Source organism: Miniopterus schreibersii (assembly GCF_964146895.1).
Source record: "Miniopterus schreibersii genome assembly, chromosome: 16".
In the NCBI taxonomy this organism is placed as follows: Eukaryota; Metazoa; Chordata; class Mammalia; order Chiroptera; family Miniopteridae; genus Miniopterus; species Miniopterus schreibersii.
Genome location: NC_138116.1, coordinates 36,050,940 through 36,069,768, shown reverse-complemented (window position 1 = coordinate 36,069,768; position 18,829 = coordinate 36,050,940). Strand labels below are relative to the sequence as shown.

Genomic DNA, 18,829 nt, shown 5'->3' with positions numbered 1-18,829 from the left:
TCCTGCATGTGCCCTTGGCTGGAATCAAACCTGGGACCCTTCAGTCCACAAGCTGAGCTCTAACCACTTAGAAAACCGGCCAGGGTCCCACTCCCAAGTCTTAACCCCCTCCTCATATGCCCACTTGAGTCAACAAACATTTACTGACCAACTACTGGAGACCTTGTGCAATGTAGCCCTGGACACGTAAGATCGAAGTTTTCACAGGGCTGAGACCCACAGTGTAGTTGGGGGCTACAAGAGCCTCTAAAGACCTTGTGTTAAGAATAATTATCTTTTTCTCTCTCCTCGAATCTTGTCACTTTTCCATGGAGAGATTTTTCTTCTTTCAACTCTCATCCTAAATCCTTAGCTCTAGTCCTCAACAGCTCCTGTTTTGACTATCACTCTGCCCCTCAAACTCTCTCCCTCCAGTCCAGGGCTCAGCTTCATGGACTTGGGATCTACTCAAACAAGACCCATGCTCAGAATCACCTTGTGCTTAGTTTAGTGTTCTGCTATCACCATCTTGAAATTCTTCATAATTTTATCTTTGAACTTGTGCTTTGTAAGGGAAGTCCAACGGAACAGTGGAGCATGAGTGTGAGCAGAGGCGATATACACAATAAGCCATTCATGATGCTCCATGAGCACAGAACTCCGGTGCACCCATCATGCATCAGAGTTCAGGGAGACTCAGTGAGTACAAGGTAAGTGTGTTATGTCTACACCTGAATAAGTGGAAGTGCTGAAAGCTGGGGGACCGAACTTTCCATTCAAAGCAGAACTTGCTTTGAAAACAGAAAGAAGGCAGTGGCCTTCTATGAGACATGGATATCAAGACATCCTATCATATCCTTTCTCAGTCATGTTACTTCCCTCATTTAGCCAACCACTTCTTTTTTAACTTTTATTGATTGATTGATCTTAGAGAAAGAGAGAGATGCCCTGGCCGGTGTGGTTCAGTTGGTTGAGCATCATCTGCACATCAAAAGTTCATGGGTTTGCCCTGCCAGCATGGCTCAGCAGTTGAGTGTCAACCTATGATCCAGGAGATTGAGGTTCAATTCCCAGTCAGGGCACATGCCCAGGTTGCAAGTTCGATTCCTGGTCAGGGTGTGTGCAGGAGGTAACTCACCAATGTTTCTCTCTCACATCAATGTTTTAATTAGGCTACTCCTCAGCTCAAAGGTCTTCAATGGCTTTCTGTTACCCTGCAGGATGGAGTTTTCTTTCTTCAGTTTAACCTTCAGGGTACACCACAATCTAGATCCAGTCTGTGTCCCCAGTCCCTTTCCCACTAGGCCCCAACTAGTCCTCTGATAGAGTTGAGCTGGTCACTCCCAGTACAGGATATGCTTACTCCTGACTTCTCACCTTTGTCCACTTCATCTCCTCATTCTGGAAGACTACCCATCCTTCAGAGTCCATTCCAACTCCCATTCATTCATTTAATGGATATCTAATGAGCATTTGCTTAGAACCAGGCACTGTCTGGTCTCTGTGCTCTTGGGACTCCCATTCCAGTAAAAAACAAGCATCCAGCCGGGTGTGGCTCAGCAGCTGAGCATCGACCTAGGATCCAGGAGATCAAGGTTCGATTCCCAGTCAGGGCACATGCCCGGGTTGCAGGCTTGATCCCCAGCAGGGGGTGTGCAGGAAGCAGCTGATCAATGACTCTCATCATTGATGTTTCTCTCTCTCTTTCCCTCTCCCTCCTCCCTCTGAAATCAATAAAGATATATTAAAAAAAAAAAAAAAGTGATGACTTCACTAGAAATTAACTTAAAAAAATAAAATTAAAACAAGCAAAAAATAAAATAACATTTATATTATGCAGAAAAAATAAAACAGGGTGATGTGCCAGAGAGTGCCTGGATGGTCAGGGATGACTTATAATGTGATACCTGAGTGACCCAAAGGAGCCATGAGGTGATGTAGGGGAGAGCTTTCCAGGAGAAGGGAAGTGCAAATGCAAAGGCTGGTCTTCAATGAGGGAAGGCAAGATTGATCAGGCAAGAGACCCGAGAGGTAAGCAGGGACCAAGTCATACAGGTCCTTGTAGGCCAAAGAGAGTAGTTTGGAATTTAATCCAACCATCACAGAAGCAATTTTAGTGTTTTAAACAGGAGAGTGACATGAGTAAATTTAATGAAAACTGCCATGAGAAGCAAGGCTACCAGTTAGGAAGGTTTTGCAGCAGTCCAGGTGGAAAATATGGATGGCTTGGATCAGGTTAGCAGGTTTGCAGGTGAAAAGAAGAGGCTGGGTTCAAGATCTACTTTGAAAATACAGTGACATGAACAATGGGGGTGCCAGAAGGACAGGAATCAAGGCTAATGCTTAGGTTTTTGTTTTGAGCAGTTGGGCTGAAAACTCTTGTGTGTATTTTATCTCTCTACTAAATGCCCCATTGGTGTTCATAGGAGAAAAACACTGAGAAAGGGGTGGCAGGGAAAAGAGTCATTACAAATGTCCAAACTCCTCCTGGAACCCTGCCCTCCCTCCAGCATCTCCAGAAAGGGAATAAGAGTGCCCACACACCCTCTGCCATATCCAGAGCCAGTCATGAAGTCTGTGTCCCTTGGTCAATCTCCCGCCCCAAGTCCACACAATCCCAGGGACTCAGCTGTCTGGCTTCCCAACCACATGGGTCCTTGCAGGGACAGAAACAAGGAAAGAAGAGAGTTCTGAAACACAGATATGGGGAGAGGGAAATGGGAGTATTATTTAATGGGTACAGAGTTTCAATTTTTCAAAATAAAGGGTTCTGGAGATAGGTGAGCTCTCTCTCTCTGGAGCAAGTCCACGCCTTTCCCTTCCTTCTCTTCTTCCCCCAGATGCATTACCTTTGCCTTTCCCTCTCCTAAGCTCCAAGGGCCCTTCTGCTGCCTCTATAACTTGTTTCCTGAGCCTACACAGCTCAGCTGACTCACTTCTACTACTTCTGTAACTTTCTAAATAAACTTTCTCTTATAATTTGAAAAAAAAAAAAAAAAAGTTCTGGAGATGGATGGTGGTAATGGTTGCACAACACTGTGAATATACTTAATGCCACTGAACTATCCAGTTAAAAATGATTAAGGTTGGTAAGTTAAAAAAAAGAAAAAAGGATGGTAAAATTTGTTGTGTATTTTACTACAACTCAGAAAAAAATAAATAAAAAGGAAAGAAAAACATATGTTCCTTCACTGAACAGATCAAGCTCCAACTCCTCATCAGGACTTACAAGGCCTCTCACAATGAAGCCTATGGAACATGGAACATCCCCAGTTTTCCCTCTTTCCACCTCAGCCTATCCCTGATTCAGCCACATCACACACCCTTCCTCATCTTTCATGAGTCTGTAGGCTCAGCTCAGACTTGTATTTCAAGAAATATGCACAAGGCTTGGCCGGCATGGTTCAGTTGGTTGGGTGTCGTCCCATGTACTGAAAGGTCACCTGTTGGGTCCCAGGTAGGGGGTGCAGGAGGCAGCCTATCGGTGTTTCGCTCTCACACCGATGTTTCTCTCTTTCCCTCTAAAAAAATCAGTAACGATAGTTTTAAAAAAGAAATATGCACAGGGTTAATGATATCAACAAGAGCAACAGCTCTCATATATTGAGCAATTTCTTGATGCCAAGCACTGCGCTAGGCATTTGACCTACATGATGTCATCAAATCCTCACAGCAAGCCTATGAGTAGGGTAACTTCCCTTTTCTAGATGGGGAAATGGAAATTTAAAGAGATTTAAGCATTTGTTCAAGTTCACACATCCCATACCTTACCTCTTTGATGATCCTTGATAGAGCTTGCAACCAGGTTCCCTGGCACTTCATAGAGATCTCTACTAAAGCATTAAACATGTCTGTCTCCCAAGACCCTGATTCTCCAGGGCCAGGACCAAGTCTTACTCATTTTTAGAGTCCCTGTGGGCTACCTAACACAGTGCTTGGCATACTGTCAGTAGCCAATAAATGTTAGTTGAAAGAAACAAAAAGAGAGGAAGAGGGAGGGAGGGAGGAAGGGAAGAGAAGAGAAGAGAGAGGCAGAAGGGAAGGTGGAGTGAGTGAGTAAACCAGGCCTGGAGGCTGCAGGGTATGCTGCCAAGGTCCAGAAAAAATTTTAGGGGTGTGGAAGAGGCAGGGGACACTGGGCAGGCATTGTAGGTGCCCTTGGCGGGGGCCTGGTAGTCTGTGTCAAAGCAAAGTCAGTCTTAATGAAAGAGTGTAGACAGCTCTGAATGGTAATCAGGGATCTTGGAATCTAGGGCAGGCTGGAGAAAGAGGTTGAGGGCATGGTGTCCTGAACAGGTCGTGTGGAGGGAGGAGAGAAAAGCCAGCCCCTGGGAGATTCCTCAGGACACAAGGTCAGCAAGTTGCCACTCACAACAACCCCCTTGGTGGGAACTCAGGTGTGTTCAGGCCCTTTAACCTCTCTATTGACTGGCTCACACTGGAGACTCCTTGGGGACTGGTTTCTTTTCATTCTACTCAAGTGGCCTCAGAGAGGGCTTCCCTGACCACCCAGCTAATGTTGTCTCCCCCCTACTACCTATTATATTATTGATTTTTATTCCCTTTATAGAGCTAACCACTATCTGAAATAATCTTGCTTATTTATTTCTCTTGTTTATGGGCTGTTTGGCCACCCCCTTCCCTATTTTGTGAGCTTCATAAGAGCAGAGAGTGTGTCTTCTCATTAATGTATCCTCAGTGTCTGGAACAGTGCCTGGTACACAGCAGGTACTCGATAAATATCAGTTGAATAGACATATCCAAGTGACCCAGGCTGACCCTGAACATTGCATAGGGAACGAAGCTGAATCTGGGCTCCCTGGCCATGCTGAGGACCCTCCTACAAAACACTGTGAGTGGGTGGAGGCAGCTGTAAGACTGCAAACTCGAGATTGGGAGGGTCTAAGGAGGAGCCTAGGATTTGAGTCTTCTAACCTAGAGACTGTCCTGGAGCCTCCTTACCCTGGACTCATATAGATCTTGGCTGATCCCCGCAGAAGGGGCAGCGGGTCCAGCAAATAACTCACCCTGTTGTCTGCATTCCTGGTAGGGAGATCTTTATCAGAAGCTAGGAGGCTAGGACGCTATGGGGTCTGGAGATGGGGAATGGTTAACAATTTGTTTGTTTGTTTGTTTTTCATTGGATGCCAGGACCAACGATTACCAGCTGCCCAGATACCAAAAAATTATGCTTCCGAAATCTCCTGATGTCGATTCCGCAGGTAGAACAATCAAGCTGCAGCAAGTGTGCCCCTTATGACAAAAGCCCTTTTTTGGGTTAGCAGTTCTTGAGAGGGAGGAGGGCTGTGAGTTTGGGACTCAGGGCTGCAGTCCCAGGGCTCCCTAGGGAGCTGGGAGCTTTGGGCTAGGACACAAGGATTCCCAAGACTGGGAGATGGGGCTAGGTGCTGGGGGCTTGGGCTTGAGGGTTTCCCAGGGAGCAGGGGGCTGAGGCAGGAGGGTGCCCCTGGGAGGGGCTGGGGCACCAGGATTCTCAAAATGTCTGGGGGTCATCATATTCTCCGAGGGCAGAGATGTTCCTGAATCTGCCTGTCCTTCCCAGCTATGACCAGCACAAGCCAGTTCTTGCTTAATAGAGTAGAATACAGCTAGTGGATCAAGACTAGAAGAGAGAGAGGCAGCTTTCTCCCTCTGTTCTTCTCCCCTTTCCTTTCTCCCTCCTGCTTCCACCCCTTCTCCCCAAATCCCTGCCCCCATCTCTCTATGACCCTCTCATGCCCCCTGCTGCTGCTTCTTTGAACAACTGTGGGCAGTCTAAAGAACAATAGAATTCAATCTCTTCCCTTTCCTCCTGACTTCTCAGGACCATCCTCAGAGAGGAGAAGCTAAAGTCCCAAAAGGAAGGGAGTAGATATCTGCTGGAGGAGGTGGGTTCCTGGCTCCAGAAAGTGATCTATGTCTGGTGCATGTGTCTGTGGGTGCTGTTGCTGGGATCTCAGCCTGCGAAGTCACTGCTTCCTCAAGAAGCCTTCTTTGACCCCCAGTGTAGCTTAAGGCTCCTGGTCTACAAGATTTCTCAATTCCTTGACTGCTCTTTAATGGCATTATCAGAGTTTCTAATTATCCACTTATTTGTTAGTGTTTGAGGAATACATGCCTTCCCCAGGGAACTGTGAACACCAAGAGGACAGAAACCAGGGTTATTTTTACTCATCAACACAACCCAATGCTCCGCACAATGACTGGTACATTGCAGATGGACAATAAATATTTGTTGAATAAATAAATGAGTGACATTCAAAGGGAGTTCTTAAGTGGGGATTTAATGGGTGGTGTTAGTGCCATTGCCTGGGCTCTGGGGACAGCTGTGAGTCCAGATGTCCTGGCTTCTGCTCAGGGCCCGATCCATGTCTAGCCTCTGGTCTTGTGCCCAAAGGCCGTCCAAGCAAAAGGAGGCAGAAGATGCCTCTCCTAGAGGGGCATTAGGGCATTAGGATGATTTGGATACAGAAGCTCCTCCCCACTTTTCTTCCTTTCTCCAAACTAAGTTTTTTAAAAGCACTTCCTTCCACTGCCCCCATCCTCTCTCATCTTGTGGCCAAAAGGTTTCCTTCCTCTAAAAATACCCCCCCTTCTTATCTTCTCCCCTGCCTTTAGCTGTTTCCAATGGTGTGGTGAGGAACTTGAGCATCACTCTCTTTTACCTGGCAAAGTCCCCAGGAAGAGATGCCCCTGGGGGTGGGCCCAGAGGTTGAGGAGGGAGCCAAGGCCCACAGGAGGTGGAGCGAGGATCTTCCTTGGCCCCTGGCTCAAGAGCACCCTGGACACATCCAGCTTCAGCTGAAGAGGGAGTCCCAAGACCAGGGGCAGATCCAGCCCTGGCTCTGACCCATAAGACAGCACCACTTTCTGCAGAGTGTGTAGGACAGGGACATAAGTTGGGGAGGAAAGAATGAATCACATCTATTCCTTGTGGCCCCATCACCTAGCTGCCTTAAGTCTGCCTCTTAGCCACACCTCGTATCTACTGGCCATCCCCACCTCCTAAATCCTGCCTCAGTTCTCCTGGCTTGATCTTCCATAAAGCCATACTCACCCCAAGTAAGTAATACAATCTAAATAAAAGCTGTTTGTGCTCCTGGCTGGTAGCTCAATTGGTTAGGGCATCATCCCATACACCAGCGTTGTGGGTTCAATCCTCAGTTAGGACATATACAAGAATCAACCAATAAATGCATAAATAAGTGAAACATCAAATCAATGTTTCTCTCTCTATCTCTCTCCCCCTTCCTCTCTCTCTAAAAAAAAGTCAACAAAAAAAGAAACAACCAATGAATCCATGAATTAGTGGGACAACAAATCAATGTTTCTCTCTCTCTTTCCCTTCCTCTCTCTAAAAATCAATAAATAAAATTTTTTAAAATAAGTAAAAGTGGTTTGCTTGGTGTCCCCAGCTTTAAGATGTATCCCTGGCTGCCTTAAGCCTTCTTAATATTGACATTTTGGAGTCCCCTTTCTTCCACTGCTCCTAGGTGCCACCACAGGCAGTGCCCCCTCTTACTTGATCTTGGAGGTGGAGGCTGAGCCAAGAAGGGTTTTCTGGGGTCCCGAAGGCAAGGAGGTGGCCAGAGCCTGCTGCCAATTGGAGTCCCAGGTCCAGAGAGAAGGCCCAGGGCTCTACATGAGGCTGGGGAATATCTGGTGGGGAGAAATGAGGCCTCAAGGTTAGGGATTCATGGAGGGAAGGGGCTAGTAATGGAAAGAGATAGAGGAAGGAAAACACAGAGATAGCCATGGAGGCAGAAAACCAGCCTTTACCTTGGAGACTGAATTCTGCATGAGTTCCTGGAGGGAAGAATATCCCAGGTTGGGACTCTATAGCACAGTTTCTGAGGCTAGTGGGGACAGACACTGAAATCTGGGCCTGTTTGTCCAGCCAGTTATCCCTGCGCAAACAGGCATCCAGGGCAGGTACCAGCTGGAGCCCATAGGGGGAAGGGAAGACACAAGGATGTCAGAATTGGGACATCTGAGCCCAGTCCCAGGCTCCCCACCCTCAATTCACTCCCCCCCCACCAATACACAAGCATTTGGCCTCCCCCATGAAGCTCTTATCCCATCCCCTCTTCTCAAAAGTGTGGACTTAGACCCCCATAGCCACCAAGCCAGCAATGTTTTATCAGCTTAGGTGATGGTTCCCACGCCTATGATGCAGTTACCGGTAATCGGAGGTTGGAGGCAGGGAACAGCAGTCCCCCAAGTGCAATCCTCATGATGGGCTGCGGTTTTTTGGCCAGTGGGCCAGAGACCTGTCTCAGACGAAGCACCTCCTCCTCGTCCACTCCCAGCAACACTGAGTCCCCAAGGATCTTCACCTCTACCTGTAGAAAAAAGGAGAGAAACAGAATCAGAGACCCCTGGGACCTGTTTCCACTAATTTCTTCAGAGTCAGCCAAGTATAGTGGAAAGAACATGCATCCTTGGCTCACTTAGGACTTGTCACTTATATACTGACTGAGTTTTAGAATTCCCCTCTGAAAAAATGGAGGTTTTGTGCAGATTAAATGAGATGACAATGGTAATGGGATGCCCAATGACTTGATTCTGTTCCCCTTCCTCAGACTAGCTCAAGACACCCTTCCCCTCAGGACCAGATCTGGCTTACCTGGTGCCACCTCCCATCGTCCAGCCGGGGTCCAGCGCCCACTGTAAGCTGGGCCCAGGGATTGTGCAGTTGGATCTCAGGCCGGCCATCTCGAAGCCCCAGGACAAACCAGTCATCCCTTGGATTGGTATCACCATAAAATATCACTCCTTCTGGATCCCAGGTTCGAAACTCAAAGGAGGAGGAGGTTCTGGAAGAACACAAATGGAAGGGCTGTGTATGGGGTGTGCCTTTGAAGGTAAATGTGCGGTTTGGGGAGGTGAGGAGGTAAGGGAGCGAGAAGGACAGTGAGACGGGGAAAAGAGAAGAGGCGATGGAGATGGCAGGGTCAGGGGATTAGGTCAAGGGACTAGGTGAACCTCATACTTTGTGATCTTGGTGAGGTTAAAGGTCATGATAGAGACAGGTTCTTGTCCTGGGCCATTGCTGAGGTGCACAGCAGGAGGGTCCTGGATCCCCTATCAGAGAAGAAAATAAACAAGCTGGAGTAAGGACATGCCTAAGACAGACAGAAGGAGAGGCAGTGTTACAGGGCCAGAGGAGGAAAGAAAGGAAGAGGGCAGAGACAAAATGTAGCTCATTTAAACACATGGGCTGATTACCCTGTCCCGTTCCTGCAGCTGGGTGGGGGGAATCTGTCTCAGAGCCTGTCCCTGGTGGTTATAAGGTGGCAGCAGCAGCAGTAGCAGCAGTACCCGACACGATTTGGCCAGAGGGCCTCCACACTCCATAATCAGCTGTAGTCCTCTCTCTCTGTGGCTCAGACAGCTCTGGGGAGAATGCGTAGCAGACAGCCTTGAGCATGGTCATTGGAAGGTTAAAGGTTGCCCGGGGGGAAGAAGGGGGGCAGGAGACAGGGGCACTGACCCTACCACCCTTCTGAGGGGACAAATGGGGTGAGGGACAAAGTTCCTCCACTACCCTCCCCCACTGCTGAGAAAGTTTGAGCCGGGAGAGGGCACCCCACTTTCCCTCTCCTCCTCTAGAGCCTAACCTGGGTCCTCCAAACCTTCTCTCCACCGGGGAAGCTGCCTGGACAGGCTTGAGGTGTAGAAACAGTCCTGTCCTGCTCCTCAAGCAGCATCCCAGTCAGGATTAGAGCCAAGACACAGAAATCCCAAATATCTAGCTGAATGACTGTGGGCAGGTCACTTTGCAGTTGTGCCTTAGTGTCCTTGTCTATAACATGTGAAAAAGAATACTTACTTTATGTGGCTACTGCGAATGAGGATTGAGACAATGCAGGCACAGTGCCTCGTATCTGCTCTGATTGCTTCCCTTATTATTTTCCCAGGCCTGGGAGGGAAGTACTGCTTCATAAGGAGGTATTGTCTCTGAGTGTGATTTAGTGGATACTAAATTATCTTCTCTTATTCATTTATTACAAGGCCTAACCATCTACCAACAGAAATTTATCACCCTCTCCCTGACCCATTTTAAAATACAAATGGACCCTGAACAGTAACACTTTGTGCCACCCAAGAGCCATAGTTAAACAGCTTTCAGAGCCGGGAGCCTTAGGGCTCACCCAGGGTCTGAGTAGGCTTGAATGGGTGAGTGAGAGTAAAGGGTAGAGCAGATAACCCGGGCCCACTTCAGTTAAAGAAGGACCCGCAGTCCTTCTTTTCAGCTGTGGGGTTACTGCGACTCAGGCTGGGACATCCCAGATCAACAGCGAGGGAGCCTCTGGCAGCTAGACCTTGACCCCTGCCCCCGCTCCCAGTCACGAGACCCGGCCGAGGGAAGCGGGGCGGGGGGCGGGGGCGGGGGCGGGGCGGGGGCGGGGACGTGCCTACTCTACAAGATGATTGGCTGGCGGGTGCGCGCCCGCGGGGCGGAATTTGGGGGCTACTGGGCGGCGAGAACCGCGTCGCCTGGCTACTCGCTCGGCCCCGAGGTGGCTGGGATCGGGTTTCCGCTTCCCAGCCCGCGGTACCCGCGACCACCTTGCTCCCCTTCCTTTCTGGGATCCGAATTTGTAGACCCTTTAAAAGGTCCCCGGAGCCCTTCACCGGGTCCTGCAGAACGGAAGTGGGGATCCTGGACTTCCGTCCCAGGCGGTGGGAATCGGGATGGTTTCCGTGCGGATCCGAGAGGCCAAGGAGGGAGACTGTGGAAATATTCTGAGGCTGATTCGGGTTAAGTCTGTGGGCCAGAAACCAGGGTCTCAGGGAGGGGCAGAGCGTCGCGGCTGGAGGGGTCTGGGAGGAGGCAGAGGGTGCGGAGGAGGTGGGAGCTGGGGGGGGGAGGTTTGAGGAAGGGGAGGAGGTGGAAGCGGGGGTGGGGTGGGGTGGGGTGGGGTGGGGAGGAGCGCGCCCTGGGGTCCTCGCCGAGCGGCGGGGCCCTCCTGCGCTAATGTGCTCTCTGTCCCCATGCCATAGGAACTAGCCGAGTTTGAGAAACTCTCGGATCAGGTGAAGATCTGTGAAGAAGGTTGGGGCTCAGCACCTGGGTCCTGATGGAGGCTGGGAGGAAGTGAGGGATGAGTTCCCCGGGCTGTAGCTCCAGGCTGGGCACACACTCAGGCCCTCTTTCTCTCTTTGTCACAATTTCGATCTGTGCAGACTTGAGGGCAGATGGCTTTGGAGAGAATCCTTTGTATCACTGTTTGGTAGCAGAGAGCCTTCCAGGCCCCGGGGAGCCACAGGGTAAGAACACACCTCCACCTCAGAGTTCTCCTTTCCTGTCAGCCTCAGAGGCCTCTCCCCATGGCATCCAGTGGCCTGACCTCTCTTTCTTTTTTTCAGGGCCCTGTGTGGTGGGCTATGGGCTATACTACTTCATCTACAGCACATGGAAGGGACGCAACATTTATCTGGAAGACATCTATGTTAAGCCGGAATATCGGGGTACAGGGCAGAGGCTGAGGCTGGGGTGGGAGAAAAGCAACTCATAGACCTGACCACCATCTAATCCCAGCTTTTGGCCTTTTCTGATCCCCTTCAACTCACATAACCCCTCTTTTTGTTTTCTTCTTCCCACATCAGGTCAGGGGATTGGTTCCAAAATAATAAAAAAGGTGGCTGAGGTGAGAAGGGTGATGAAGCTGCAAGCCTGGGGACCTGGAAAGGCAAAGGTGTCTGGAAGACACCTAGCTTGAGTGGAGGGTGAGAAAGCCTTTTCCAGGAAAGTTAGCGATGTCTTTTCCCACAGGTGGCCTTGGATAAAGGCTGCTCCCAGTTCCGCCTGTCAGTCCTAGACTGGAACAAGAGGGCCATGGACTTGTACAAGGCCCTAGGAGCCCAAGATCTGACTGAAGCTGAGGGCTGGCACTCCTTTCGCTTCGAAGGAGAGGTGATGAGGAAGTTGGCAGGAAAGTGATGCTGTCTCTTAGGGATCTGGCTCTGAGTTTCTCCTTCTCCACCAGCTCAAGTGCTCCTCAGAGACTATCTCCATTGCCAAAGTTCTCCCTGAAGGAAGGAAGAGTTAGGGGTGAATATTCCTGAAGTACAGAAAGAGCCAGAATTGAGGGAAAGGTCTTTCCACCTCCTTACTGAGAATGAAAAATAAATGACAGTTATTGTTTTGATGTGGTATTGGGTAGAGGAGTTGATGACTTGATATGATTCAGCCACTTTATGACCCTTCCTCACTATTCTGGTTAGTGGATGTTGCTCCTGGGGATAAAAGTGGGCCCAAGACTTTTGGCTCTGAGCCTGTGGAATATGGAGAAAAAGAAGAGCAAGGGGCCAGCTTGGCATATCAGGCTTGTTGGTCCCATGTGGGACCCAAACAAAGGCCTCCAAAGTCTGGATGAGCTGTGCCAGATCCAAGACTGAGCCAGGCCCAGGGAGCAGACTGCCACCTGGTGGTAGCATTTCAGGGCCACTGGGAAGGCCCACTTGCCCTAACTTAATTTTTTTGTAATTTGAAAAAAAATTTTAATTTATCTTTATTGTTGAAAGTATTACAGATGTCCTCCTTTCCCCCCATTGATCCCCTCCCCCCTGAACTCCTCCCCCTAGGCCTTCTCCACACTATTGTCTGTGTCCATGGATTAACTTTTTTTTTGAGAGAGAGAGAGAGAGAGAGAGAGGGAGGAAGGGAGAGAGTGAGAGAAAAACACTGATTTGTTATCCCACTTATTTATGCATTCATTGGTTGATGCTTATATGTGCCCTGATTGGGGATCAAACTCGAAACCTTAGCATATTGGACAACGTTCAAACCAACTGAACTACCCAGCCAGTTGCCCCAACTTTTAAAAATCAGCTAGCTAGTGCTCTTTCTTTTTCAAAAGTCACAAAGCTCCCGGCCAGAGTGGCTCAGTTGGTTGGAGTATTTTCCTATGCAGCTAATGGTTGTCGCTTAGATTCTCCAGTCAGGGCACATACCTGGGTTGCAGTGGTTCAATCCCTGGTCTGGGCATGTGTGCAGGGCAGTCAATCGATGTTCTCTCTCTCTGTCTTTCTCCCTTCCTCTCTCTAAGCATGAGCATGTCCTCGGGTGAGGATTAGAGGGGAAAAAGTCCCAAAGCCTTTATTTTCAGTTTAGCAAAACCAAAACCTTTAGGATTCATGGAGGGGAATGGGCTCATATACTACGTTCATAATATTTTATTACACAAGTAATGTAAGTTTGTTATGGAAAAATTGGTATGTAAATATAAAATAAAAATAGAGTCCATAGCCTGACTTACCAAACTATATTAACCCTTTGGTATCAATTCTTCAGATTTAAAAAAAAAAAATTTAATTGATTTTAGAAGGAGAAGAAAGGAGAGAGAGAGAGAGAATGAAACATCAATTTGTTCCACTTATTTATGCATTTATTGGTTCCTTGTTGTATGTGCTGTGACCAGGGATTGAACCCGAAGCCTTTGCTTATCAGTACAACGCTCTAACCAACCAAGCTACCCGCCAGGGCCAGATTTTTTCAATGTACATACATACGTAGAATAAGTGTGTAGGGATTTATGAGCTAATACTCTTTTGCAAACTGTTTTTTCATTTAATATATTAGAAGCATCTTCCCATGCCATTAAACATACATCTATCATCACTTTCTATGGTGGCATGTTATTCCATTTGGGGATGAACAGTCAGTTAAATGGTCATAATTTAGACACCGAAAGGGGACAAGCAGGTAATTTAAATGTGTAAATTGTAAGAAACAGAATCTATGGATGTCTAGAGAGTTGAAGATCCATCTTAAAATTAAAATGAAAAACATGAATCAGTCAAACAGAACACTTCAGGGTCCCAAATTTTTGGCCCTTAAAACCAATTTCCTGAAGCCCTGGCCAGCTGCCTCAGTTGGTTGAAACAGCACCCTTTTATACCAAAAGGTTGTGGGTTGGTTCGATTCCTGGTCAGGGCACATAGGCTACAGGTTTGATCCCTGGTCAAGGCGAGTACAGGAGGCAACACCATCAATGTTTCTCTCATGTCGGTGTTTCTTTCTCCCTTCCTGTCTCTATAAATCAATAAAAACATATCCTCAGGTGAGGATTAAAAACAACAATCCAGTTTACTGCAGATGGGCTTTAAGGATAATCTTGATCAAGAGATAGTGACGCCCTGGTCCAGGTGGCTCAGTTGGGAAGGTAGAGGGTTCAGATCCCGGTCAGGGCACGTTTGGGAAGCAACCAATCGATGTGATGTTTCTCCCATTCTCTCCTTCCCCTCTCTAAAAATCAATGAAAATGTCCTGGGGTGAGGCTTAATTTAAAAAAAGAGAGAGATCGTGAAGCTATTTAGCTACTTTCACAGATGAGAGCTAGAAGAATCCAATCTCATTCTTGGTTCATCTCAGTTTGGCAGAGATTAATATCTTTTAAACATGATCAATTTAGTGATGGTGCTTTTTAAACTTAAATTTTAATGCACAATGGATTATTTCTGGTAGGATACACGAACAAGCAGGGTACAGTTGCCTCTTGGAAGAGTAGCTGGGTGGCTGAGGGACAGAAGGAAGGAGACTACTTTTCCTGTATACCACTTTGGAATTCTGAATTTTGTGCAATGCCCATGTGTTACTTTGAAAATAATGAATAAATAAAAGTTTAAACATTAATGCAGAAGAAAGGGGTCTAAACTAGGAAACTTCCAAAATTTCCAAAATTTATCTTGCCCTCATCTTGTTTTTGTCTTTGCTTTTCAGTTTACACTTTTTTCTTTAATCCTCACCTGAGAATATTTTCTCCACTGCTTTTCAGAGGGAGTGGGGGAGAGAGAGAGAGAGAAACATCAATTGGCTGCCTCTGGCATATGCACTTGGAGGACCAGGGCCGGAGATGGAGCCTGCAGCCTAAGTACTTGCCTTTTTGCTGGAATCAAACCCGGCACCCTTCAGTCTGTGGAACGATGTTCTAACCACTGAGCCAAACTGACTATGGCAAGAGCTTACACTTTTTATGTACTTCTCTCACCTTGGCCCGGATTTTACCAGTTTTCACAGCATGATGTCTTTGCACTCAGCATCACTTCATGGGCTCTGGCCCACTCCTCACTTCATTAGCCTCCTGTAAGGTGATTCTGTTAGATGTTGGGGCTGATTGGTATGGGTGATAAGGCCTTGGTTCTGGTCACTGCAGGAAGAACAGAGGGAAGGGCATTTAGGGTCAGGACTTTTTAAAGGGAGAATGAAGAAAACAATAAAAATATCTCTCACATCTGTTCACATTCCTTCCCCACTTCCACTATCACCTCTGAAAATTGCAACCTCCTTACTATCTCCCAGCCTCCTGTAACCACCCCCTTCATGGTGTTATTTTATTTTTTAAATACATCTTTGTTGATTTCAGAGAGAGGAAGGGAGAGGGAGAGAGAGATAGAAACATCAATGATGAGAGAGTCATCATTGATCATCTGCCTCCTGCACGCCCCCAACTGGGGATTGAGTCCACAACCCGGGCATGTGCCCTGACAGGGAATCAAACCACGATCTCCTGGATCCAAGGTTGATGCTCAACCGCTAAGCCACGCCCGGCCGGGCGAATATTGTTGCTTCTTGATGTTTATTTTAGGCATTAGCTATTGACTTCCCATTGCTCTCTTTTCCAGACCCCCCATCACCTACTCCCGATCCTTCCATCTTTTCAGTGTAATCTCGTTGGATCTGTGTTTAGTGTTTACATTATTATGATTATGCAAATGTTTTTCATAGTTGAGCCATGTGGATAGTTATAGTTTTTCTTTTCTGCACTATTTTTGTTTTCCCTGGAATTAATACATGCCTTGTCTTTTTTGTTTGCTTAGTTTTCTGTGTACTCTAATTTATCCCCAAATTCTCCCTTAGTTGTGTTAATCTCTTTTTATTTTTTATTTATTTATTTTTAAAAATATGTCTTTATTGATTTCAGAGAGAGGAAGGGAGATGAAGAGAGAGATAGAAACATCAATGATGAGTCATTGATTGGCTGCCTTCTGCTCGCCCCCTGCTGGGGATTAAACCTGAAACCTGAGCATGTGCCCAGACTGGGAATAGTACCTGGACCTCCTGGATCCTAGCCACACCCAGCTGGGCTATGTTAATCTCTTTTTTTAAAAAGTACATCTTTATTGATTTGAGAGAGGGAGAGAGAGAGAGATAGAATCATTGAAGATGAGAGAACATCAATCAGTTGCCTCCTGCACACCCCCTACTGGGGATCAGGATGGAGCCCAGAAACTGGGCATGTGTCCTAACCAGAAATTGAACCATGACCTCCTGGTTCATAGGTTGGTGCTCAACCACTGAGCCACACCGGCTGGGCTGCTGGCCCTTTAAATACTGGTGTAGTTGAGAATTCTATCTTGGACCCAATTCATTTTTCACTCTACACTTTTCTTTAGAGATTTAATTTTTCTTACAGTTGTAACTGTGACATATGCTGATAATACCCACATCTACGTCTCTAGCCCAGACCTTTCTTGGGTCACACACTTGTGTGTCCATTTGCTGTAGGTGGCAGGAACAGCACCAGGTGTTAGGCCCGTGGGGTCAGGTCAAATCTGGGTTCAGCAACCTCGGTACTTGGGTTCTGGCTAGGAAAGAATTCAGAGCCAAGACCTAAACTGCAAGAGAATATTTATTTGGTAAAATTACAGAGGTGGAAGAAGTAATTTCTAGAAGAAATGGGCTTAGGAAACAAGTTATAGAGGCAAAGGAAGGGCCTTTGTGACTTGGGAGTGAGGAAGCTAATGCTAATGTGTTTTTAGGGGGGGTGGGGCATGGAGAGAAGGGAAGGGGAAAGGCAGAGACAAAGGCTTAGGCTCTGGGGCTGCTCCCAGGAGGGAGAGCACTGGGTCCTCCATCCTAATGGTTTATAGCATGAAGATCTTAGGGGAGGTCCCAGGGAAACATCTCATTGTAATATTCAGCAGCTTTCCAGGTGTGTCCTTTCAGGGTCTAGGTCTTCAGGGTGAGGGTTGTTATTCAATGCAGTTGTTCCTGAGGTCAGCTGTGGCTGGGCCTGGAGCTGAAACACAACTGAGGCCTAAATGTTATCTCTAGGGAGGAAAGGCCAGGGGGTTGATATGCTAGGGGAGGAAAGGTCACCTTGGGGGTGAGGTCCCACCCTACAATTGTCCTTTGCTAGGCATCCAGGGCGTTCCACCCTGATGACTTTCTGTACCTGGCCCATCTTCCTTGCTCTGCTTGTCTAACTGCTTATCACACATTGATTTCTTTATTCAGTTAATATTGGCCGTGGCAGGAACTGTGCTAGGTACTGGGTATACAGTGGTGGGGACAAGCAGACATGGAACATAGTCTCTGACCTCACAATGCTTATAGTGTAATGGCAGAAGAAAGATGTTGGAGAGATTAACATTACAACCGTGATGAGTGCTACAAAGGAGTATAAGATGTTTTGGCAGTGTGAGACAGGAGACAACCTAGTGTGGGCATAGTGGATGGCTAACAATTACATGGTGGGGCAAAAGTAGGTTTACAGTTAGCATGTGGAACAAAGACTTTATTCTTGTATTATTATTAATTATTGTATTATTTTATATATGAACAACTGTAAATCTACTTTTGCCCAACCCTGTATATTTAAGTTGGGACCTGAAAGAGAAATTTGTTGAAGACAAGGGATCCTGTCCACCCAGATGGTCCACAGGCCCCTCAAATTCAAAAAACAAAAGCCAACTCATTAAACTCATCAACTTCTCTTCCAAACCTTTGTTTCCTGTGTTCTCTCTTCCATGATTGGCATCACCAATCACTCACCCAAGGTAAAAATCTGGTAGTTGTCCTGTGTTCCACATCTTCACTAGCTTCTGACTTCATCCCACCTGTTAACGTAAGAAACATTCAAACCTGTGAAGAATTTTTGTGAGTTTATTTGAGCCAAACTGTTGACATATGCCAAGGAGCCAAAACCTCAGTGGATTGAGATGATGCTCTGGAGAATGGTAGTTTTACACCCTGCTCTATAGATTACAATAAAACGAGAAGATACAAGTGGATTGCATGAAATTCATTGGTGATAGATTAGGGAGGTGGGAGAAAGCAAAGTGGGGAAACCTCCAAGATTGGATAAAAAGTAAAATGATAGCTCAGCGGTTGAGCATCAACCTATGATCTAGGAGATCTCGGTTCGATTCCTGGTCAGGGCACAAGCCTGGGTTTTGGGCTCGATCCTCAGCAGGGGGCATGCAGGAGGCAGCTAATCAATGACTCACTGATGTTTCTATCTCCTTACCTTTTTCTGAAATCAAGAAAGATATATTTAAAAATAAAAAAAAAACCCAATAGACACATACTTCTTTTACATACCTGGGTACAGGAGTTAACTGTCAACAGTAAGATATCAGTAAGAATGAGAGGATTCCTGGTGTCTGTCCTGGTGCATTGAGGGCCCAGAAAAAGGGAAATTACTTTGTTGCAAAGGCATGTGTTAATCAGGTATGTTATCTCAGAAGTGAAAGACAACCCACAGGCTTAGTTAAGGTGAAAATTAACCTTTGTTAGGGAAAAATACTGCCTCAGGACGTGGCTACCAACCACAAACTGCTTGTTTAAAAAGTTTTAATTTCAGACCATCCTTTGTGGTAATTTTAGGTCTCTGAGTTTGCAAGGCCACCACCTAGGCCTTCCCTGAGCTTTTCAGGTTTATTATGTGGTCCCTTTTCGTCCACACACCCTACCGGCATCGCCAGTTCTTGTTGACTCTACTGCAAATTTAACAGGCTCAAATCAGCTTGTACCCCTAATCCAAGTAGGTCCTCTGCATCTTTCTTTACCTGCAATGGCTCCTTACAGGTCTCACCACCTTCAGGATCACCCTTACTCTTC

The 18,829-nt window shown here is 47.0% G+C and overlaps 2 protein-coding genes across 2 annotated transcripts; one reads left to right on the top strand and one right to left on the bottom strand.

Moving 5' to 3' along the window:
- Positions 1 to 6,200: 6,200 nt before the first annotated feature.
- SHBG (sex hormone binding globulin) lies at positions 6,201 to 9,372 on the bottom strand. The gene is made up of 8 exons (XM_081161675.1): positions 9,208 to 9,372; positions 8,972 to 9,063; positions 8,606 to 8,795; positions 8,160 to 8,321; positions 7,759 to 7,918; positions 7,502 to 7,638; positions 6,645 to 6,849; positions 6,201 to 6,411 (listed from the first exon to the last, which is right to left on the bottom strand). The coding sequence occupies exons 1-8, from the start codon at positions 9,334 to 9,336 to the stop codon at positions 6,263 to 6,265; spliced, it is 1,224 nt and encodes a 407-aa protein (XP_081017801.1). The 5' UTR covers positions 9,337 to 9,372; the 3' UTR covers positions 6,201 to 6,262.
- Positions 9,373 to 10,411: 1,039 nt separating this feature from the next.
- SAT2 (spermidine/spermine N1-acetyltransferase family member 2) lies at positions 10,412 to 14,057 on the top strand. The gene is made up of 6 exons (XM_081161697.1): positions 10,412 to 10,743; positions 10,987 to 11,038; positions 11,170 to 11,253; positions 11,353 to 11,454; positions 11,593 to 11,633; positions 11,759 to 14,057. Exons 1-6 carry the CDS (start codon positions 10,678 to 10,680, stop codon positions 11,924 to 11,926), a joined length of 513 nt encoding a protein of 170 aa, XP_081017823.1. The 5' UTR covers positions 10,412 to 10,677; the 3' UTR covers positions 11,927 to 14,057.
- Positions 14,058 to 18,829: the final 4,772 nt, after the last annotated feature.